The 24,355-nt window shown below is 36.7% G+C and overlaps 1 protein-coding gene across 28 annotated transcripts in view; it reads left to right on the forward strand.

Annotated features, from left to right (window-relative positions):
- Positions 1–24,355, forward strand: part of KDM6A (lysine demethylase 6A) — a 288,116-nt gene that overhangs the window by 145,195 nt on the left and 118,566 nt on the right. For 26 of the 28 annotated variants that reach the window (XM_064278184.1, XM_064278180.1, XM_064278175.1 and 23 more), the window contains 2 exons: positions 16,829–16,887; positions 23,968–24,088. The exons of 1 other annotated variant lie outside the window; for it this stretch is intronic. In XM_064278184.1, coding sequence (XP_064134254.1) covers positions 16,829–16,887; positions 23,968–24,088 — 180 coding nt within the window. Of the gene's footprint in view, positions 1–16,828; positions 16,888–23,967; positions 24,089–24,355 lie in introns of those variants that run through there. One more of the 28 variants, XM_064278189.1, reaches the window with a different exon arrangement.

Raw genomic sequence — 24,355 nt, forward strand, 5'->3', positions numbered from 1 at the left:
TCATTTTACTTGGATCCACAATCAACAGCCATGGAAGCAACAGTCAAGAAATTAAAATGACGCATTGCACTGGGTAAATCTGCTGCAAAGGACCTCTTTAAAGTGTTGAAAAGCAAAGATGGTACCTTGAAGACTAAGGCGTGCCTGACCCAAGTCATGGTATTTTCAGTCGCATCACATGCATGTGAGAGCTGGACGTTAAATAAGGAAGACCGAAGAAGAATTGAGACTTTTGAATTGTGGTGGTGGTGAAGAATATGGAATATACCACGGACTGCCAAAAGAACGAACAAATCTGTCTTTGAGGAAGTACAACCAGAATGCTTCTTAGAAGCAAGGATGGCGAGACTGAGTCTTACATACTTTGGATGTGTTGTCAGGAGGGATCAGTCCCTAGAGAGGGACATCAAGCTTGGCAGAGTACAGGGTCAGCGGAAAAGAGGAAGACCGACAACGAAGTGGACTGACGCAGTGGCTGCAACAATGAGCTCAAGCATAACAACGATTGTGAGGATGGCACAGGACCAGGCAGTGTTTCGCTCTGTTGTGCGTAGGGTTGCTATGAGTTGGAACCGACTCAATGGCACCTAACAACAATAACACTTCCCTGGCTGGGACTTCTAATACAGTATTGAATAGAAGTGGTAAGAGGGGGCACTCTCATGTTGTTCCTGATTTCAAGGGGGAAGTTCTCAGTCTTTTAAGTATAATGTTGGCTGTTGGTTTTTCATATATGCCCTGAATCATATTGATGAATTTCCCTTCTATTCTTGTCTTCTTTAGGGTTTTCATCAAGAAAGGGTGTTGGATTTTATCATATTTTTTTTCTGCAGCCATAGAGGTCATCATGTGATTCTTTTCCTTTGTTCTATTTATGTGATGTATTACTTTGATTGATTTTCTAATGTTGAACCATCCCTGCATTCCTAGAATAAATCCCACTTGGTCATAGTGCATGACTCTTATAACATGCTGTTGGATTCTGTTTGCTAGTATTTTGTTGAGGATTTTTGTATCTATATTCATTGTAGCTAACTGGCCTGTAGTTTTCTTTTCTTGTGGGAAAGGTATCTTTTTTAAAACTTCCATTTAAAAGCCAACATTTTTATTTTGTAAGTCAGTGCTTTTTATGCATCTACCGAGATAATTTTATATCTTTTTTCTCCTTGAGCAATCTTGCATTCCTGGTAGAAGTTCAACTTGGTTATGTTTTTATCATCGATAGGTATTTCTGGATTAGGTTTGCTATTATGTCGAAGCTTTACATTTTTATTTTTAATTGAGTTTGACCTATAAGTTTATTTTCTTGGATTATCTTTATCTAATTCTGGTATCAATATTATAAACATTTCATAAAATGTCTTTGAGGATGTTCCCATATTCTGTATTTTGGAATACCTAAATAAATCTTAAAAAATCTTTTTTGAATATTTGGTCAAACTGACCCATAAAACTATTTGCGTTAGGTGTATTTCTCTGTGGGAAGATTCTGCATGACTGATTTAATTAATTGCCGGCTATCTACTGCTTTTTATGTTGTCTCTGCTGTGTCTGTCTATTGTATTATATGCTTATAGTTAACATATCTATAGTTATGTTCTTAATTTTATTTCTGATATTTTTGCCTTCCTTGCTTCAATCAAGGGTTTGTCAGTTTTATTAGTGTTTGATTTCAAAGAACAAAATTTTGGCATCGCTGATCATCTTTAGTGTTTTTTAGCTTTTTAAAATAGCAATAGTACCTGCTGTTTCTTTTACTTTCTTTGGGTTTATTCTTTTACATTTATTTAAAAAAAAAAAAAAGATGCTGAGTCAGTCCTGCCTCATGGCAATCCTGTGTGTGTCAGAGTAGAACTGTGCTACATGAAGTTTTCAGTGGCTGATTTTTCAGAAGTAAATCGTCAGGTCTTTCTTCCAGGTGCCTCTGGGTGGACTCTTGCACTTAATAACTGAGCGTGTTAAATATTTTTATATTTTGTTGTTGTTAGTTGCCATTGAGTTGATTCCTTCTGAATGGTGACCCTATGTGTGCAAAATAGAACTGATCCATAAATTTTTCTAGACCGTGACCTTCCAGAAGCAGGTTGTCAGGCCTGTCTTTTGAGGTGCCTCTGTGTGGGTTTGAGCTTCCAACCTTTTGGTTACTAGTCCAGTGCTTAATCATTTGCACCACCCTGGGACTCCCTTTTGTGTGGTTTTTTCTATATGTGTATACATGCACAAATTTACCTAATTTACTTCAATGTCTTCTGTGTCCTTTTGTTAAAACCAGCATATGCTCTGGAATCACACATTGGAACTGTGTTTGTTGATTAGGCGTCATTTTTAGCGCAGTTTCCCCTCGTCATCTTTTCGGTGGGGGGAAGTTTTACTGGCTTAAAGAGATCAGTTCATTTGTCTTATACAGTGTTTCCCATCTTCTGACTTTATTTTGTTACTTTCTTTTGGCGTGCTTTAGCATACTCCTCTATCCTTTGTATTTGTTTTAAGCAGAAGTGACTCATCAACCGTTTGCTTATTTTTTAATGCATGCCTGGCTCAGTTTCGTTAGGTTTCACGGAAATTATTTTAACCCCCCCCACCCCATATTTATGCATTTTCTTCCCTGAACAGGTTTCAGGGTAAATTACAGATTGCATGACATTTTAGTCCTTAATATTTCTGTATGTCTTTTTACAAAATTAGGAAATTTTCAAATAACCCTAATACTTTTATCACTTGACACAGTTAACAGTACCGTATTTTATTGATTCAAAGATGCACATATTTTCTTATTTTAACCCCACTGAAATCAAAATGTCTTATAATCATGGTATTTTAAATCTGTCAGGCAACTGGTAGTCATGACATAGTTGTTAATGCCTGTGCATGCTTAACTTTTTTGTTTTTCTTCTTGGCATGACTAGACAACTGTTACCCTTTGTTTCAGTGGGCAGATCACTTAAGGATCATTTGAGATAAAAATACGAGTTCTGATTGTTGTCTGAATACTTTCTGTTCATACCTGTTATTAAAAAAAAAAAGTGACAGTATCAAACTTCGCAGAAACGGTGTCCATAGACAACAGTGATTGCCATCATTTTTGATGGTCCAGAAATCGATATTGTGTGGAAAAACATGAACATGAAGCATGAATGACAGGATTGAAAAGTAATTAGAGAATTCAGTTTTAACTTTAGGATATCTTAATGACTGAATTTATTTCACTTATGTTTTCCTATCCTCCACATGTCTGTCAGTTTGTCATACTCTGGGGGCTTGCATGTAGCTGGAAGCTATGCCACTGGTATTCAGATACCAGCAGGGTCACCCATGACGGACAGGTTTCAGCTGAGCTTCCAGACTAAGACTAAGAAGAAGGACCTGGCAGTCTACTTCTGAAAAGAAGTAGCCGGTGAAAACCTTATGAATAGCAGTGGAATATTGTCTGATATAGTGCCAGAAGATGAGCCCCCCAGGTTAGAAGACACTCAAAAGATGACTGGGGAAGAGCTGCCTCCTCAAAGTAGAGTCGACCTTAATGACGTGGATGGAGTCAAGCTTTCAGGATCTTCATTTGCTGATGTGGCTTGACTCAAAATGAGAAGAAACAGCTATAAACATCTATTAATAATTGGAACATGAAATGTAAGAAATATGAATCTAGGAAAATTAGAAATCGTAAAAAATGAAATGGAATACATAAAGATTGCTATCCTAGGGATTAGTCAGCTGAAATGGACTGGTATTGGTCATTTTGAATCAGACAATCATATGGTCTACTGTGCCAGGAATGACAACTTGAAGTGGAATGGCATTGCATTCACTGTCAAAAAGAACATTTCTAGATCTATCCTGAAGTACAGTGCTGTCAGTGATAGGATAATATCCATACGCCTACAAGGAAGACCAGTTATTATGACTGTTATTCAAATTTACACACCAGCCACTAAGATCAAAGATGAAGAAATTGAAGATTTTTACCAACTTCTGCAGCCTGAAATTGATAGAATATGTAATCGGGATGATTTGATAATTACTGGAGATTGGAATGTGAAAGTTGGAAACAAAGAAGGAGGATTGGTAGTTGGAAAATAAAGTCTTGGTGATAGAAACGATGCCAGAGATCGCGTGATAGAATTTTGCAAGACAAACGACATCTACATTACAAATACATACCAGCTGGAACACTCAGAAATCAAGACTACATCTGTGGAAAGTGACGATGGAAAAGCTCGATATCATAGTCAGAGCAAGGCTAGGGGCTGACTGCTGAACAGACCATCAATTGCTCATACGCAAGTTCAAGTTGAAACTGAGGAAAATTAGAATAAGCTGATAAGAGCCAAAGTATGACCTTGAGTATATCCCACCTGAATTTAGAGACCATCTCAAGCATAGATTAGACACATTGAACACTGATGACTGAAGACCAGATAAGTTGTGGAATGACATTAAGGACATCATCCATGCTGAAAGCAAGAGATCATTACAAAGACAAGAAAGAAAGAGAAGACCAAGATGGATGTCAGAAGAGACTGTGAAACTTGCTCTTGAACGTTGAGTACCTAAAGCAAAAGGAAGAAATTATGAAATAAAAGAGCTGAACAGAAGATTTCAAAGGGCAGCTCCAGACGACAAAGTAAGGTATTTAAAATGACATGTGCAAAGAGCAGCAGATAGAAAACCAAAAGGGGAGAACATGCTTGGCATTTCTCAAGGTGAAAGAACTGAAGAAAAAATTCAAGCCTCGAGTTGCAGTACTTAGGGATTCCATGGGGGAAAATATTAAACGACATAGGAAGCATCAAAAGAAGATGGGAGGAATACAGAGTCACTATACCAAAAAGAATTGGTTGACGTTCAACCATTTCAAGAGGTAGCATGATCAGGAACGAATGGTACTGAAGGAAGAAGCCTAAGCTGCACTGAAGGCACTGGTGAAAAACAAGGCTCCAGTAATTGACGAATATCAATTGAGATGTTTCAACAAATGAATGCAGTGCTGGAAGCGCTCACTTGTCTATGCCAAGAAATTTGGAAGACAGCTACCTGGCCAACTGACTGGAAGAGATCCATATCTATGTCTATTCCCAATATAGTTGATCTAACCAAATGCAGAAATTATCGAACAATATCGTTAATATCACATGCAAGTGAAATTTTGCTGCAGATCATTCAAAAGCGGCTGCAGCAGTATATTGACAGGGAGCTGCCAGAAATTCAGGCTGGAATCGGAAGAGGATGTGGAATGATGGAGATATCATTGCTGATGTCAGATGGATCCTGGCTGAAGCAGAGAATACCAGAAAGACATTTACCTCTAGTGTATTGATTATGCAAAGGCATTGGACTGTGTGGATCATAACAAATTATGGATAGCAATGAGAAGAATGGGAATTCCAGAACACTTAATTGTGCTTATGGGGAAACGGTACATAAATCGAGGCAGTTGTTCGGACAGAACAAGGGGATACTGAGTGGTTTCAAGTCAGGAAAGGTGTGTGTCAGGGTTGTATCCTTTTACCATACCTATTCAATCTGTATGCTGAGCAAATAATCCAAGAAGCTGGACTAAAGAAGAACAGGGCATCAGGATTGAAGGACGGCTCTCATTAACAACCTGTGTCATGCAGATAACAGAGCCTTGCTTGCTGAAAGTGAAGAGGGCTTGAAGCACTTACTTATGAAGATCAAAGACTGCAGCCTTCAGTGTGGATTATACCCCAACATAAAACAAAAATCCTCACAACTGGACCAACGAGCAACATCATGATAAACAGAGAAAGGATCAAAGTTGTGAAGGATTTCATTTTACTTGGATCCACAATCAACAGCCATGGAAGCAGCAGTCAAGAAATCAAAAGACTCATTGCGTTGGGCAAATTTGCTGCAAAAGACCTCTTTAAAGTGTTGAAAAGCAAAGATGTCACCTTGAAGACTAAGGTGCGCCTGATGTTTCCGAACCGTGGTATTTTCCAGTCGCATCATATGCATGTGAAACCTTGACAGTGAATAAGGAAGATCGAAGAAGAATTGATAACTTTAAATTGTGCTGTTGGCGAAGGATATCGAATATACCATGAACTGCCAAAAGAGCGAACAGATCTGTCTTGGAAGAAGTATAACCAGAATGCTCCTTAGAAGCAAGGATGGTGAGTCTCCTTCTTACATACTTTGTACATGTTATCAGTAGGGATCGGTCCTTGGGGAAGGACATCATGCTTGGTAAAGTATAGGGTCAGCAAAGAAGAGGAAGACCTGCAAGAGATGGATTGACACAGTAGTTGCAACAGTGGGCTCTGGCATAACAACGATTGTGAGCACAGCGCAGGACTGGGCAGTGATTCGTTCTGTAGTACATAGGGTCGCTGTGAGTTGGAATTGACTCTACAGGGCCTAACAACAACAACAACAACATGTTTTTATGTAAGTATGAAAAAGACCAAAATGTGATAAAAAAATTTTATTTTTCAGTAATTATAAAATAATTTGAAGTGCTAATAATTCTGAGTGCAGCTACAGCTTAATTGGAAGCATTTTCTTTTTTCCCTTTCATAGTGATAAATAAGATCTTAAATTTGATGAGGTCTTAGGTTCAATGATAGATAATTCCATAATAATAAGGTTGTATTTATAATGTATTTTTCTTGCATAAATGCATCTAAGTTGTTTTTCTGCCACATCACACTGAATTTCCACACAGATTTTTAGCTTTAATGGATGCTTTTGAAAAGTTAGTGATGTATATAGCCCTTTTGAAGATGATTTATCCTCTGACTTCTTTTAAGATAGTCTTTGTCTTTTGTGTTCTGCAACTTCCTTTGTGTCTAGAATTTCATTTTTTTTTTTTTCAGCTTACTGAATATGGGAATTGTTTTTTTCAGTACTAGGAAAATTTCGTATTTAAATATTACCTGTGTCCCATTTCCTTTTTCCATTCTTAGGACTGACTTTAGATATATGACTGATTTTTCCACTGTTCCTTACGTGTCTTTTAACTTCACTTTCATATTTTCCATCTCTTTCTCTTTGCCACGTTGTGTATAATTTCTAGTGTACTAGTTCTCCATCTACATTTGATGTGAAGTTTCCCTTTCCTCTGTTTACCACAGAGGCAAAGTTTTTTTTTTTTTTTTGTTTAGCCCATTACTGATGAGTCGATTCTGACCCATAGTGGCCCTGTAGGACAGAGTAGAACTGCTCCCTAAGGTTTCCAAGGCTTTAAATCTTCATGGCCACGCCTTTCTCTCTTGAAGGGACTGGTGAGTTCAAACTGCCAACCTTTTACTTAGCAGCTGAGCACTTAAGCACTGTGCCATCCGGGCTCCTTTTTTGCTTTAGAATTATATATTTTATCGCTTACCATTTTACTTAGAAGGTAGCTTTCGGGTTCAGATTTATGTGGAAAATCTTGGGTACAAACAGCATCCTTCTGTGTGTAGTGCTTAATTTGTTTCTTGTTCTGCATGGCTATTGAAGCCAGAGTTCTAGGTCACATTGCATATTCTTGGCTTTCAGCGTTTGGTTACCTTTCTGTTTTTTTAAAAAATTTTTGGCCTTCTTCCTTTTGTTGCCAGCACAGCCATTCTTACAAATATGTTTTAAAATATTTTATCTAGCATTTTTAATATTTTGCCTCAGGAATGTTTTCGAGTATATCTTTTTTGCCATTGGCCATTGGCCATATTACTGGAAATGGCAAGACACAGAAAGACCTCGGTCCCTAAACAGTATTATTGTATCATAATTAAAGTAAACATAAATGAAGGTATTAGATTGCCTTTTTTTTAAAAAAAAAAAAAATCCTTTCATTTGTTCATGCTTTAAATGTAATGACTAGTGTTGTTGAATCAAGTTTTGGGGACATAAGTTTGTGTGACCTTTCTGAATGGCATTTGGCTATATGGAGCATAACCCTGAAGTAGTCATACTCTTTTACCTATTAATTTTTGGTTCCACTTCTAGAAATTAACTTTGAAAAAATGATGATTTATATAGGATGGCAGATAAGATATGTATTACATGCATTACCTGTTACTGTTGAGTCCATTCCAACCCATAGCGACCTTATAGGACAGAGTAGAACTGCCCCGTAGGGCTTCCAAGGAGCGGCTGGTGGATTAGCAGCCTAGGTCTTAACCACTGCATTACCAATGCTCCTTATGTGCATTACGGAGACTTAACAGTGACTTTAAGGAGCCCTGGTGGTGGTGCAGTGGTTAAGCAATTGGCTGCCTAACCAAAAGGGAGGCAGTTCGAACTCACTGCCCCACTCCGCAGAAGAGGATGTGGCAGTGTCTGTTTCCATAATGATTTACAGCTTTGAAAACCCTGTGGAGCAGTTCTGCTGCATCTTGAAGGGCCGCTATGAGTCAGAATTGACTGAACGGCAGTTTTTTTGTTTTTGTTTTTGTTTTTTTAAGAGAAAGTGCTTAATCTCTTTCTCTGATAGTCTATAGGTAGATATTCTAGAGGTGGTAAGCCAACTTTGTTCCATAATACTGTTTAGGGACGGAGGTCTTTCTGTGTTTTGCCCTTGAATGCATGGCCCAAGATACCTTGTAGCCAGTTCTACATTCCAAGGAGGCGGTCTGAGGAAGAAGAAGCAGAGGGCAACACTCCTTTCCTTTAAGGGAATCTGGAGATTGTATACATCCCCTCATTCACATCCCACTGTCCAGAATTTAGTAATATGAGCAGTTGCAAGAGAGTTTGGGAAATGTTTATTTTGTCTGATCATGAGAACAGTTAGAACAGAAGACATTGAGAAGCTACACATGTTGTAAAATAGACTACTAGTAGTACAAATTAGTCATGTGTTACTAGTAAATAAGAGAATTATGTCAATGTAACATGAAAGTTTTATTGCTTTATTTAAATGTTTTCCTAGATAGTAGAAGTATAATTATAAACTTCAGTAGGAAAGGAAAAAACTGTCAATTTGGCTGCTACACTGTCCACAGGAGTCCTTTAGTCTAGATTTTAAGAAAATTAAAGAGGAGAACCGCCCCCAATCTTGTGCACCTCTCACTTATTTTCATTGTCTCAGCATTTGCCGGCTCTGCTCTTATTAAAGTGTTGCCAGCATTCCAACTTTACTGTTCTTGTACATTTTTAATATCAACTGTGGCCAAGCTAAGCTTCCAGGTTGAGTGATTCAGGCTATCTCCTGGTACCAGTTACTGTTTTGGAAATCTGGTTACAAAGTTGCATAGGTTTTGAATGTTTGTCGATACCCTTTTTCTTCATAGGTCTTGTTACTATTATTTTTAATGAATTTAGGAAGGTTTTTTTTTTTGTAATCATCACCACTATTTACAGACTTTTTCACTACTCCAAACAGAAACTCTGTACCAATTATGCAGCAATTCCATAGGCGCCCCTCCCCCCAGCCCATGGTAGCCATCAATCTACTTCCTGCCTCTATGCATTTGCCTGTTGTAGATACTTCATGTAAGTGGGATCATAGATCATACAATATCTGTCTTTTTGTGTCTGATTTATTCTCTCAGCATAATGTTTTCAGGGTTCATCCATGTTATAGCATGTATCAGAGCTTCATTTCTCTTTATGGCTGAATTATTCCCCTATATGTCTTTTTTTTTTATGTCCATACCATGTTTTGTTTATTCATTCATCTGCTGATGGACACTTGGGTTGTTTCCACCCCTTGGCTATTGTGAAAATGCTGCAATAAATATTGATACACAAGTTATCTGTTTGAGTCCTGCTTTCAGGTCTTGGGTGTATACCTAGGAGTGGAATTGCTGGGGCATGTGCTAATTCTGTGTTTAACTTTATTAGGAACTGCCAAACTTTTCTACAGTGGCTGTACCAATTTACAATTCCACCAGCAATGTACAAGACAATGTACAGGGGTTCCAGTTTTTCTACATCCTCTTAAGCACTTGTTATTTTCTGTTTTCTTCTTTCTTTTATTAAAAACCATCCTAGTGGGTACGAAACACTGTTATTTTTGGTGTTTGTTTTATAGCATCTGAGAATTATCAAGAATTTTATTTATTATGCTGTAGTTGAAATGATGCTTGAATGATCCGTTGAACAATTACCATATGCTAGCTTTTTTTTTTTTTTTAATATTCTTAGATATATATATCTTTTTCTTCTCACAGGAATCCTAAGTGCCAGGTAGTATTTTAATTATTTTACATGTATTATCTAATTCCTCAAAACAGCCCTATGAAATAGAGATACTGCTTTCTTCATTTTACAAAGATGAGAAAATTGAGACTCAGGTCAAGTCAATTAATTTGTTTCTTGAGTCTTGTAACTAGTTAAGTGACAAGGCTTGATTTCTAACCCAAATTTGATGGCCTCCACAGCCTGATTTTTTGATCGCCATGTAATACAACTCATAGGTTATGGAAGCAGAACTTTTGCTTTAATGCTATTACTTTTGACTGCATGGGTATAATGAACTTTAGCAACCTCTTCTGCTATATTATTATAACTAGGAAAAATCTTTTAAGCATCAAAATGGTAGCTCAGATTATATTAAAGAAGTGATACCACAATGTAATTTGAATGAGCGAAGTATTAAATTCTTTGACGAAAACAGTGTAATAGGTTTTTTTTTTCTTTAAAAAGCTGTAACAGATTGATTGATTCAGCAGCCAACCTTTTCTAAATAATTTATGTCAGATACGTTGTCGTAGGGATCAAAAGAGGATTTGGATCTCTTTCTACTATTTACAGACTCATATTCTAGTGGGGGAGGTAAACATATCTTTTACAGAGATATGGGCATTCATTTGGAAACATGTATGAGAAAACATAACTCTCTTTGTATTTGAGAATAGTGTTGTATTAAAAGATGGATAGGAAATTACCAGATTGAGGAGTCGAAGGAAAAGATGTCAGTGCCTTTTTCAGGCAAAGGAAGCAAACATGTTTAAAAGTACAGAAATGTGTAAGAGCATATATTATTCATAGATCTGCATGTTATTTTTCCTCACTGAAGTAGTAGATATGAGATTGGGAAAATTGAGTAAGAGTCATAAAATGAAGGCCTTTATAAATCAGGCTATATTGTGGGGGATTTTCAGTGGGGAATTGCAAGGGGGAAAAAGTGAGACAGGTTAGAACTTTTGAGTTAAATTAGGAAACTACTGCAATAGGAAGGTAGACAAAATAACACCCCCCCCCCCAAAAAAAAAGACCAAACCCAGTGCCGTCGAGTCAGTTTCGACTCATAGCGACCCTATAGGACAGAGTAGAACTGCCCCATAGAGTTTCTATGGGTAGACAAAATGGAGGCCCTAAATTATCTAGAGAAAGTGAATAGGAATGAAGGAGTAGATTCAAAGGCTTTTAGATTATAAAATGAGCCTTGTAAATTCCATGAATGTGGTTTATTGGTGGTAGGAGGTGAGAAAGAAAGATAGGCCTACTTTTTTGGCTTGGTCAACTGGTTGACCACTATGTAAAATCTACAGCACCATTAGAACATCAGGCTCTGTTGTTCATTGTAAGATTCATAGAGTTTGAGGTTTTTGTAGCTTGTTCAACAGGTGGAGGTAGGCAGTAGGCACTTGGAAATTTATGCTGGAGCCTTTGAAATATCTTCATAACCTTTATTTTTTTCCCCTTTTGGTTCCCAGTAGAGTGAATAGCAGACTTTTTCCTCTGTGTCACTGGCTATGTGGAATTTGTATCAGAGTACAATAAAATTAAGACACTTAGTATTTTTTAACAGTTTGACATGGTTTTATTTTTTAATAAGATCCCTACATAAAAATATGATTGTCTTCAAAGATGATTACTTAGGTGTGGGCTGCTGAGTGGTGGTGCTACAATCAAATTATTATTCTACCCAGAGATAAGCAACATTATGACAATGTCTTAGTAGCCTTATCCTTTAGGAATTAATTAGTTGCACTTAATGATGACCTTTGACCTATGACTTGTCTAATAAAAGTTTCAGAAGCTTTTACATTACTTTTACTAACATTCCCTTATGTTAATTCTGCCTTCCCTTTGTCTGGGAAACAGCTGCCTTCTTACTATTGTTGCCTAGGTCTAAACACTCCTCTAAACCATGGTAGATAGCAAATAGCCCAGCCCTCAGAGGAGGACCAGTGTTCAGATCTTAAGCTTATTGGGACTTTACTGCTGTCTGTAAAGCTCATTTTTCTTTAAAATCGTGAAATGTCATGATTGCCACTCCAGCCCCTGCCCAGTCTAATTTTTACACAGGGTTGCTGTGGTGACCATGAAAGAAAAAGGATGGGAGACACTTAATGCAAAAAAAAACAAAAGGTTTCCTAGAAACCCCGTGGTCAAAATCTGCTTGTCTTACTTGCTAGAAGTGTGTCACATTGCCAGCTTTTTGTCACTGGAATGTGGTCAGAAAGGAAGGGGGGAGGTTGCTCAGCCAACCAACAGTGTCTTCCATGGATTTCATAGACAGATTGAAGAAAATTTTGCTAACTTTTTATTTTATCTTTGTTGTTTTAAAGCTCATTGTTTTTGTATAATTTAATGTATCACTCTTGGATTCCAATCCACTTTTACATAGGTATGTTCATGAAAATGGAAGCAGAGCCCTTAATCTTTAATGCCCTTTCCTTCAATTTGGAAATAATCTGGGGAAAATGAGAGAAGCTCAGGAACAGCTCCTCTCCCCTATTTCTTGCTGCTTTTTATACCATCTCCCTATGGGGCTAGAAGGAATCAAGCTTGCAGTGTCTTCAGAGGAATGGGGATCGCTCACCTCTTACACCTGGGGTTGTACGGCCTGGAGCTCTGATTATGGAACACAGCATTCAGGAATTTCTCTAAGAACTGTGTTGGGGCTCAGTGAAAATACCACTGCGAACCCTGGTATTGGTGAACTGCGAACTTGACAATAGCAACTACTGTAGGCCCAGTGTAAGAACCCTCGGTGTAAACTGATAGTGATCACATCAAGTTATAATTTCTTAATTTGAAATTGTGATGGGTACTATAATATACTATACTAGAGGCTGTCAAACTTTTTTGGTAAAGGGCCAGATAATAAATAGATGGGATTTAGCTAGTACAGAAATAACAGGTTTTTTGAGTCCTGTCACAGCTACTCAACTGCCCTTGTAGCTGAAAGCAGCCGTAGACAATACATAACCAAGTGAGCCATGACTGTGTTCCAGTAAAACTTCAGAAAAACAGGTGGCTGGCAGGATTTAGCCCGTGGGCCATAGTTTACCAACCCTTGATGTAGGTTCTTTAACTTCTAATGGTTTGGATTGTTGCAGGGAGTATCTTTTATAAACAGTACATTTCCCAGAAAGGAGCCCTGGCGGTGCAGCGGTTAAACGCTTGCCCGCTAACCAAAAGGATGGCAGTTCAAACCCACCCAGTGGCTCCGTGGGAGACAGGCCTGGTAGTTGCTACCGTAAAGATTGAAGCTTAGAAAGTCCTATGGGGTTTCTGCTCTGTCACATGGGTTGCTATGAGTCAAAAATTGACTTGACGACACCTAACAACATTTTCCAGAAAGTTACTCCCCTAATTCCTCACAATAGGTTAAAGAATGGCCACATCAAATTTAAATTCATTTTCACGTCTGTGCCTTTGCTTGAGTCATCCTTTTGCATAGACCCATGTTTCTCAGTGGGAATGCTATTGGCATTTTTGTTGAGATAGTACATTGATATTTTTGGAGGGAATACATGCATTTCAGAACATAGCAATTCATGCCCCTAGGTCACTAAAAGCTAGTAGCATCCTCTGTTTTCTCCATCATTTTGATTACCCTCCACTTTGCTTTACCAAATGCCCCCAAATGAGAACCACTGACCAAAGCAGTCCAAAACTGATTTTTTAAATGGATTTTGGACGACCAGATGTAGCCTCCAACATATTTCTAAAGATGTCTGGTTTAAAATCACCAGCCGAGATATAATGTTTCTCCTCCTCCTTTCCCAACTATGACTGTACCCAAGTACTACCTTTTTTCCTAATTCTTATTATACTTCATTAACTCTTAAATGTTTGTAGCTTGTAGTATACTGTTATGCACTTAATTTCATAATCTTTTGTCATTAGATTGTAAGCTCATTGAGAATAGGGGTTTATATCTGTTTTGTTCACTACTGTCTTCCCTGTGGAGCCCTGGTGGTGCAGTGATTAAAAGCTCAGTCGCTAACAAAAAGGTTGGCAGTTCGAATCCACCAGCCATTCCTTGGAAACCCTGTGGGGCAATTCTACTCTGTCCTATAGAGTCGCTATAAGTCGGATTTGACTCAATGGGAATGGGTTTGGTTTTTTGGTTTTATCTTCCCTGTGCCTATAACTTCTGTGACTTATACAAGGTGTTTAAATATTTGAACTACATTGTTTACTGTTACAAGAGGTGAGACTTAACTCCTCTTTAAGATTTATAAGCTCCTAAGGGACCATGCCTTACACTAATTCTGTGTCACCCTTGGAGCTGAGCCCACAGGCTTAATACTGGGTGACTCAATTTAGTAAACCTTTGTTTGGGCATCTACTATATGCAAGACACTTGGTAGGTGATAATAGGGGGTACACTCCCCTGCATTTGTGGTATTTTTGTCTGATGGGATGGAATTTTGCCAATACTATACAAATAACAAAAACAACAACAAAGAAAATGGTGGTTAAGAAAACAAAAACAACAACAAAGAATATGGTGGTTAAGAATGAGCATACCTACTAGATTCAGTTCCTGTTGTCTTCTGCTTAGTACCTGTCTCCTTGAGCAAGTCGCTTAATCTCTCTGATTCTTGAGTTTTTTTTCATTCTATAAATGAAGGGCCCCCCGCCGCGTGGTGCAGTGGTTAAGTGCTCAGCTGCTAACCAAAAGATCGGTGTTCAAACCCACCAGCTGCTCTGAGGGAAAAAGATGTGGCAGTCTGCTTCTGTAAAGATTATAGCGTTGGAAACCCTATGGGGCGATTCTACTTTGTTCTATAGGGTTGCTGTGAGTCCTAATTGACTTGATGGCACACAAAAGCAACCTCCGTTTCTTAGGGTTGTTAGAACCTTTTAAAGATGACAAATGTTATCATTTTGCATAAATTTAAGTTTTACTATTATATAATAATGTCGTATGATAGAGATATTGCACTAAGGGCAAATTCAAAGGTGAGAAAGATCTCTGGTTGGAGGCGGAGAAGCAGCAAAGCCTCATGGGAAAGGTGGCATTTAAAATTGATCTTGAATGATTGATAGAATTTATAGGGTGGCGGGTGGGAATAAGATTTCCTAGAGGTGAGAAGGATGAAGTATGAACAAAGTAAGCACAGTGGAAAATGCAGATTGTGTCCTGAAAGCAGCAAATGCCCCTCAGTAAAACCATATTTCCACCATACCCCATACTACCTTATCTGAGTAATTACCAAAATTGTTGAAAGATGTTGTCGGTTGTTACCCAACCCGTGCTCCCCACAGAAAAAGAAGACCCTTATCTTTCACATCTTGACTTCCTAGATTGAACACATTATGACACTGAATTAACTAATGCATTCAGAATATCCATTTTTCCCCCCTTTTTTTACTGGATTGTGTAGGGGAAGTATATTTTAGTCAGTTTGGCTTTTCAATCCTCAAGTACTGTCCATGGCACCTAGTAAACATTTGCTCAACCTTTTTGGTGGCCGGGAGGGTGGGGAGGAGCAAATAAGTGGCTCTAATTTTAAAAAGTTCCAGTGGAATTAAAAATCAAACATGAACTTTTGAAAGGATTGTCATCTGAGACCTTTGTGAATCCCCAAATTTGTGACTATCCCTGTAGCATATAATTGCTTTTGGAAAATGGAATTATGAGGATTTAATGAAATTAAATCACCATTTTATTACATTTTAATATGGACTTAGGAAACATTTTTCCGTGTTTCCAGAAAGGTGGTTAAAATTCAAAGGAAAAGCCTAATATAATCCTATAACAAATTTTAGTATTAAAAATCATTACATACCAAAAAGTCGCCTAGCACCTGAAAGCAGGGAGCCAAACAGATATTTATACACCAGTGTTTTTTACAAAAAAGTCGCCTAGCACCTGAAAGCAGGGAGCCAAACAGATATTTATACACCAGTGAGAAATGCAACCTAAGATAGTATGGCAGAATCATTTTAATATTTGTTTATTTTTTGAAAGTTTAGAATATAGGTTTAAATAAAACTTGTTCACAAGGATCAGCGTGAAAAATTTTTTTTGTAGGGAAGATTTGGTAAAACAGATTAAGCTGATTTTTGATACAACACAGACGTGCAAATGTTTGCCCTTTTTGAAAGAAGGGAATGGCTAGTTGTTACTTGGAGGCCAGTGATCAAAATGAGCCTGGATGAAGTATTGGCATCCTTCTGTTTTGTGTTGCAAAAAGAATCAGTGATAAAGCCCCAAATGGAAGTGGCTAGATGAAGGTTTGGCTTTTTTTTTTTTTAATACTAACATTTGTTCTAGGTTTATATTGTACATATCTTTGAATTCTAACTACCTTCCTGGCAACACTAAACATAAAACTAAATCCAGTTCAAGAAGCAGAGAGAACCAGAGAAAGAATATAGGATAGTGTAGTCCGAACATTTTCTCATCCCTGAGTAATAGGCTGGTAAATGTTTGATTTCAGGGCAGGCAGTGGTTGTTGTTTTTTTTTTTTTGATTAAAAAGAAACCCAGAGTATCTCTCCAAGTCGATTGAATTCTGTGCCATCTACTGACTCATCATTGTAATTTTTGTATTTTAAAAATACATTGTGAATATATTGTACCGAATGATAAGAGTTTAAGAACTTAAGACACCTTGGGTACTATATATTAATAACATCATATGCATTAGATATAAATGCTTTTCCTAAAAGCCCCTTTTCCCCTTTCTTTACAGAATGCTGCCTTTTTATATGGTCTTGGTTTGGTCTACTTCCATTACAATGCATTTCAGTGGTAAGTTGACGTAAAACTAATAATGCCAGCTGTTTCCAGTAAGTGGCTTGTTTTTGTTTGTGTACATGAGTGTGTGTGTGTGTGTGTAATAAACACATAAAATATTTTAATGTCAGTAAACCTACGTTTTTCAATAGTAGAAGTTTAAATGATTAGATTGTTCCTTCAGAGGTATTGACCCACCTTAGATTTTTCGAGTTCTGTATGTTGCTAAAGTAATCTGGTGTAAGATTCTGGTTAAAGAAGGCTTAGATTAGAAACCTTTTAGGAATTTCTCGGTCATTCATGCGGAGCAGGAGGACCACCCCAGGTTATTTGAATTGGGGAGTGACTATGCTGCTCATGTAAAATCTCAAGTTCTGTGGGTAAATGATCTATGAATACCAGTAATTTTGCCTTTTCAGACTTCAAGACAGATTGACTGCTTCCTTCCCTCCTCCCCCATCCCATGCACACCTGCTAGTAATTTTCAGTTTCCAGTATTATAAATTATCAGTTCTCTCTTCTATAGAATCAGAGATTAAATATGATAGTAATATGTAAGATTTTATAGCTCTAAAGTATAGGGCCATGTTATTATGGCCTTTGCCCTATTGTTGTTTTTCTTTTTACCAGACAAGACAGTAACATTCCGTAATGAAAAGAACATAGAATTTGGAGTTGGAAGATCAGTATTCTGGTCTGAGTGCTGCCACTTAGTTTGATCCTGAATTAAATAGCATCCTTAGGTCTGTTTCCTTATTTGTTTATTTTTAAACAAGCATATTGTGATCACATACTTTTTCTGTTTAACAGATAATGTACATTTTTTAAAACTGTAAAGACCCATGTGGACATTTGTTATTTTGAAGTGTATCTTACTTTGTCAGAGTCCCTTCTGTTCCCCATAACTTTAAGCTGAGTAGAATGCCATGAGTGTCCAAAGGAAGGTGATGGAGCATTTGGCCAAAGGTTACAGCTCTGTCCTATACCTGTTGGGCACTCTGAATATTTATCACAGAGTTTTTAAATATGTATTAGCAGTGATTTGAAATGGTTCCCCTAAAGGTGATCATTTAGGCATGAATGGCTTTTTCTAGTGTCTATTCTTCCCTCTTTGCTTTTGGGCCTGTTTGTTTTTGATTATGTATTGAAGAACTGCATTGTTAGAGAACACTTGTGTGGGTATATAGTCTTGTGATCATTCAGAACCCTGATTTTCTTTGTAATCTTTACAAAGCTATAATTGATCTTTATAAAGAAGCTTTTTAATTTTTTTCTGTTAAATAATCCATTGCTTTAGGGCAAGCTTAAGTCTCCTAACTTCATGTCTAGTGCATCACGTTTAAAACCGAGAATAGATTGGGACTGTTTAAAATATCTTTTAGCTTCTTGAAGATACTATTCATAGAATTCACAATTCTAAGTTTTTAAACCTAGACATGGTCTTAGAAATATCTTAGTTTTCTCCCTTAATTTTGTAGCTGGGGAAAGTGAAATGTGTGTGTGCGCGTGCACGCGCAATACGAGTGTGTATGTGTTTAACTCAGTATTACATAACTGTTTAATTAGTGGCAGAAACGAGCTTATGCTCAGATTCCCCAATCTAATATTTTATTCTATCGTACTGTGCCCCCAAGTCTGAAGATTGAAAGGTGATTACTGTTTTAATCAGTTTTTGTATTATTCTCCTGAGCACATTGATACAATTTTTATAGCCAGGCAGAAATAATTTAGGTGAAGCACAAGCAAGAAACTCTATACTTTAGGAATGGAAATGTATGCTTCAAACCAGCTAATTTTCACATATCTGTGATAATTTGTGAGCTCCCTATAGAGTGAAGAGATGAAATTAAAATCACTAGTGAGGTGAAGCCATCGTCAGTTCAAGATACCGATTCCTTTAATATGTATGTGACTATGTTAAGTTAGGAGGTCTGGTAACTATGGAAAATTATTATATCATTTGGTTCCTTATCTATGTATGATTTCTATATCCTTCAGCTGACCTGAGAAAAGAAACTGAACGACATAAGGACAATGCAATGTCTGAATTAATTGGTGCCCTCTGCTCTGTTGATCCTGTTCTGGTCACCACCATTTTTTCATGTCTTGAGTTTCAGCTTTGTAGCTGCTCCCTAAAACTACATATCTCACACCCTGTCTATGAATTTACCCTGGATGTGTGGTTTCTGTCTTGCTGTTCAAATGTTTTTTTTTTTTTTTTCCATAAACTCTGTAGCCCAAATTTCTCCTTTAACTTATCTTACAGTTTTTTGAATAGCCACAAAATTAGAGAGCATAGAGTAGTTGCTTGGTAAGGGTTTTAGAGTATAGCCATGGTTAATACGACTTTCCTTATGTTAAAATTACATTTGCATAAAGGGTTATTTATAGATAAATATTATTTGCTGGAATCAGGCCTTTTTTTTTTTTAAGCATGTCAAATTCTTTGGAATTTGTTGAAAAAAATGTTTCCAGAGAAGAGTATGGTATGTCTTTTTTTTTTTTTTTTGGTATTGTTAGCACAAAGAATCTGCCTAGGCTGTCTCAGAGGTTTGTGTCTCTGATATGTTTATAATTTAAGTAAAATTAGATGTTTGATAAATGGTACCTGTGGGCTTTTGTTAAGACTAAGTATTTTATAATGTGTGAAACCAACCTGTGTTTGGGTTGGTGATAAAATAATATATTATTAAGTGCAGTTTTATTAACTGTAGTGTTATCTGTCAGCCTATTTGTCTTCTGTCATATTATGTACCCATTTTTCAGTTAGAGTTGATTTATTGATCAACCTTTAAAATTAGTTCAATTATTTGGTCAATTTTTCCAAGTTTCAGTTGCAGCCTTTTCTTAGACAGTGGAGCCCAGGCCAGAAAGCAGTACATTAGAGTGACTCTTAACATCCTCTTTGGACTTACGATGATTATTAAACTTTACCATTATCCTGTTCAGTACTCTGGGACCAAACTTAAAGAAAGATGCCCAGAAGGAGAAAAGAAGACATAGACGCACAAGTAAAATATAGGTAGCAGAAAGCTAGCAATCAGTCTCTAGTAAGCCATTACTTTACATATGCACACATGCCCATATCCTTCTTGTTTGAGAAGGTATTGAATTGCTAGGAGTACCTTGAACTGAGCTTCTCCTTACCTTTAAATCTATGACATAGATTTCTTACTAGATTTCTAAATCTATATATCTCTCTATATCTTACAAAAGAGAAAAAAAGTAGGCTGACAGAAAAAGATAGTTGTTTCTTGACAGGAAACAATAAAATTATTCCTCCTAGTATAATGTATAGCTATATCTCTAAATCTCCCTAAAATCCTCATCAGTCCTGTCTTGATTTGTAACCTTTGTATTCTTTCCATTGATCAATACCAGGATAGTCTTATGGTGGCAAATCTAAGAAATATATTATTCTGTGCTAGAAGCATAGAATCTTGGTAAGCTAGTGTAAAATTTCTTTTGTATTCATTTCCATAGCACTGTACCAATCATAAGTGTCCGTAGGAATGTAGAAATCTGCTCTCTGGTATAGTCACTGCTTTGGGTGCAGTAAGGAAAAAGAGAATAATGATTTTAAAACTGACTTAAAGCTTTCAGATGAAATGAAAGAGAGTAATAATGTAAACATAAACCTAATGTAGTGATACCATTGATTCTGAGGCTTGTCTATTACGGAGCCTGGTTAAAACCTAATATTTAATATATTTATGTATTTATGAACTATCATAATGCAAGCTAATGCTCTTAGAGTGAAAGTTTAATTTTAAGTATATTGCCATTAAAACAAAACAGTTCATGTCAACATATGATGAGTTTATTATGTATGCTTTTATTTTGGAAAAAAAAGCAACAACAAAAAACTAACAGATAACTGAGGCAGTTCTGGTAAAGTTATGTTTTACCAGTGACACATACATTGCTTGAGAGAGACTGGAAGGGCTTTGATTAATTAAGCCTCAGGGAAATTAAGGATTAAAACATAAATCTTGATTCTTGCAGTAGGAGAGGAATAAAAGTATTTCATTGCCTGGAATGATGAAATAGAGTGTTTGGCTAGAGAGAGAGCAAAAGAGCCAGGAAAGGTGATACATTAGCAAATGTAAATGTGAATAACCCAAAGCATGGTAGTTCTAACTTAGCCTCTCATATTTAAAATCCTCTCTGTTCAACCATAAATGATCATTCTAGCATTACTGTTCCCCTAAATGTACCCTTTGTGTCAGTCACACTGTACTAACATTTCCCTGAAAATGACTTAAGTACTTTTTGGCTTTGTGACTTTGTTCCTGCCATTTACTCTGTTTGGTCAGCCTTTCCTCCTATCTCCACCTTTTAAAATCTTACCAATGTGTCTTTTTGATACTTCATCAACTCTTTCTAATTGTCTGATTTAGAAAAAACCTTTAAATTTCCTAATAGGCAAGTGTATAACTGTGTGTGTGTGTGTGTATACGTTATTACTGATTTAGAGCCTAGTATATTCTCCCTTCAATTACTTTGAAATTTTGTGGAATTAGATCATCTGTCTCTTCAGCTATTTCTGAGAGAAATCTCCAGACTTAGCTTTACTAGTCCTAGAGAACTTTTTTCAGATTTAAAGGGGGAAAAAAAAAATATGCCAGTGATAAACACTGCTATGTGTCCTCTTTGTTTTAGTAGCGAATATGCTTTCTAAGTATTTGGAAACTATAAACCTTTCCAGGTATTGTATCATAAAAGTGTTTTGTAGTTTTTGGTAACTCTTTCTTATGTTCTAAAATTCTCTGTTAATCAGAATTCTGAAATCAGCAGAAGTTCTGTGTGTTGGTGATTTAGTTTAGCTTGCGCTTCAGAGATCATGTTCTGGCTACGTGCAGTTTGGCAAGATAAGGATGAAGTAAAATGATGTTCAAGATTAGAGTGTAGTCTGAGTGGTAACCCCCCCCCCCTTTCTTTTTTTGCTGTGTGTGGGGAAAACTGAAGAAGCATACAGGAGAAGAAGGATGGGCTAAAGGTTTAGAAAAGAAAATGAACTTAGATGTTTGATGTATTTTTTTGTTAGATAACGGGAACTGATTAGTGAAGAGACTGGAGCCTATCCTCTTCACGCACCACCCCCCTCTTCTAGCAGAAAGTCCATACAGCTAACTGTAAAAGTAATGGCATCAGTAAACATCTTTTCAACTTAAACCTTTTATTGAATTATTTAAAAAATAAAAGAAGGATCTAGACCTCAAGGTCTAGACTTGGAAAAACTAGAGACAGTATACCAGTAGATAAAAAAATAAAATGATTTGATTATAGAGGGGACCTACTGCCAGTTAAACTAAGCAGGATAGTAGTTGGTTTTGAGTTTGGGTGGTGAGTCCTGAAGATAGTAGTGAATTTAGACTGAACCAGAAGAATAAACATAGTGTGGGCCAGACGTAGTGTGCTTTGGAGCATGTGCTTTTGTTTATTGGTTAATGGTTCTTTCTTCATATCCAGTGTGTTTGCATACCCAGAGAACTTATTAGACTGAACCCATGTTTCTTTGTACCTGTGTGGCATTGTGAACTAAGTGGATAAGATATCTGTACTAAAGGCACCTATGGAATAAAACACACAAATAGTAGATTTAGGGAAAAGGCTAGAAATAGAAACAGAGAGACAGTAGGAATTAATATTTCTCCCGAGGAGTTGTTATTGATGCTCTGTGCCCCTTCTTCCTCTCTCCCTCACACACCCTTTCTTATACCTTTTTTCCTTCCTAACTATTCTCTTTTCTCCTTTCCTTTTCCTGTCTTCCACTTCTATTCTTTTTCCTTCATAATAGACATTTTTATTTGTCATTATTTTAATACTCATTTTGAGTAGGCAGTACATTTACATGATGATTAAATTAAAGACTATAAACATGTATTAAGTAAAATTTGGTCTACTGGTAATCAAGACCTGTTATAAAAGATAGAATGTGAATTTGGGGCAAAGAAACTGATAGACCAGTGGAAAGTAGAGAACCCAGAAGGAGACCCACATGAATATGGACATTTGGTTTAGGACAGAGGTTGTACTGCAGAGCTGTGGGGTATGGATGATCTTTTCCACAAATAGTACAGAGACTATTTTATTGTGTACCTGCATGCAAAAAACGAAACCAACACATACCTCACATTATGTACAAAAGTAAGGTCCACCTCGATTTTAAACTTAAGTATGAAAGACATACGGAGCGTACTGGAAACAGGATTAGTTCCTCTTCCCTTAAAAACAAAATCTGCGTATCCTCTCCATCCCCCCAAGAAATTCTATCAAAAATGAAATCAGTTATTTACACTGAGAATTTTACTGAGCCATAAAATATTGTTCGAATAATTGTGAATAAATTCAGCTGATCTTCCCTTTCCCCCTTTATATTAAGTTAGAGTGTACAATTCAATTATATAAAAGACCCAAGAGCACCTTTCCAGTCTTTTTTTTTTTTTTTTTACTATTTATTCATTCATGTCATTTTTTATAAAACTGACATTTCCTTTAAAACAGAAACAGACCCACATGAATATGGACATTTGGTTTAGGACAAAGGTTGTACTGTAGAACTGTGGGGTAAGGATGATCTTTTCGACAGATAGTGCAAGGACTGTTGTATATCTGCATGCAAAAAGTGAAAACTGACCCCCCACCTCACAATATATACAAAAATAAGGTCCACCTGGATTTTAAACCTAAGTATGAAAGACATACCAAGCATACTAAGAAACAGAATTAATCCCCCTTCCCTTTAAAACAAAACGTGCCTATCCTTTCCATCCCCCCAGAAATTATAGCAAAAATGAAATCAGTTATTTACACTGAGAATATCATAAAATATTGTTTGAATAATTGTGAATAAATATGACCTTTTTTCCCCATTTATATTTAAATCATACAATTCAATTATATAAAAGACCCAAGAGCACCTTTCCAGTCATTTTTCTTTTTTTTTACTACTCATTCATTCATGTCATTTTTTATAACACTGGCATTTCCTTTAAAACAGTATTGCATAAAACAAAAGTTTTACTGTACTACCAAGCAGAAATTCATGCAAGTGTTAAAAAGTTAAGATATCTTATGTCTATATTCTTTCAGGGCAATTAAAGCATTTCAGGAGGTGCTTTATGTTGATCCCAGCTTTTGTCGAGCCAAGGAAATTCATTTACGACTTGGGCTTATGTTCAAAGTGAACACAGACTATGAGTCTAGTTTAAAGGTAGGTTGTTGAGTCCCCCCCCAGATACGATGTTTCATTTTTATGTTTTTTGTTGTTGTTTGTTAAATATTAGAGCACTGAGAAATGTTGGCCTTTGTATTAGCACTATAAAAGAAAATCTGAAATTTTAGATGACAGAACTGTTTATCAGCTATGAATTGGAAGACGCCTAAGAGTACAAAGTAGACTTGTGTGGTAACTAATTATACCTTTTTAAAAATTTTAACTGAGGTCTATCATCAGGAAAGGGTAAAGGTTTCAATCTCA

The sequence above is a fragment of the Loxodonta africana genome, chromosome X (assembly GCF_030014295.1).
Source record: "Loxodonta africana isolate mLoxAfr1 chromosome X, mLoxAfr1.hap2, whole genome shotgun sequence".
In the NCBI taxonomy this organism is placed as follows: domain Eukaryota; kingdom Metazoa; phylum Chordata; class Mammalia; order Proboscidea; family Elephantidae; genus Loxodonta; species Loxodonta africana.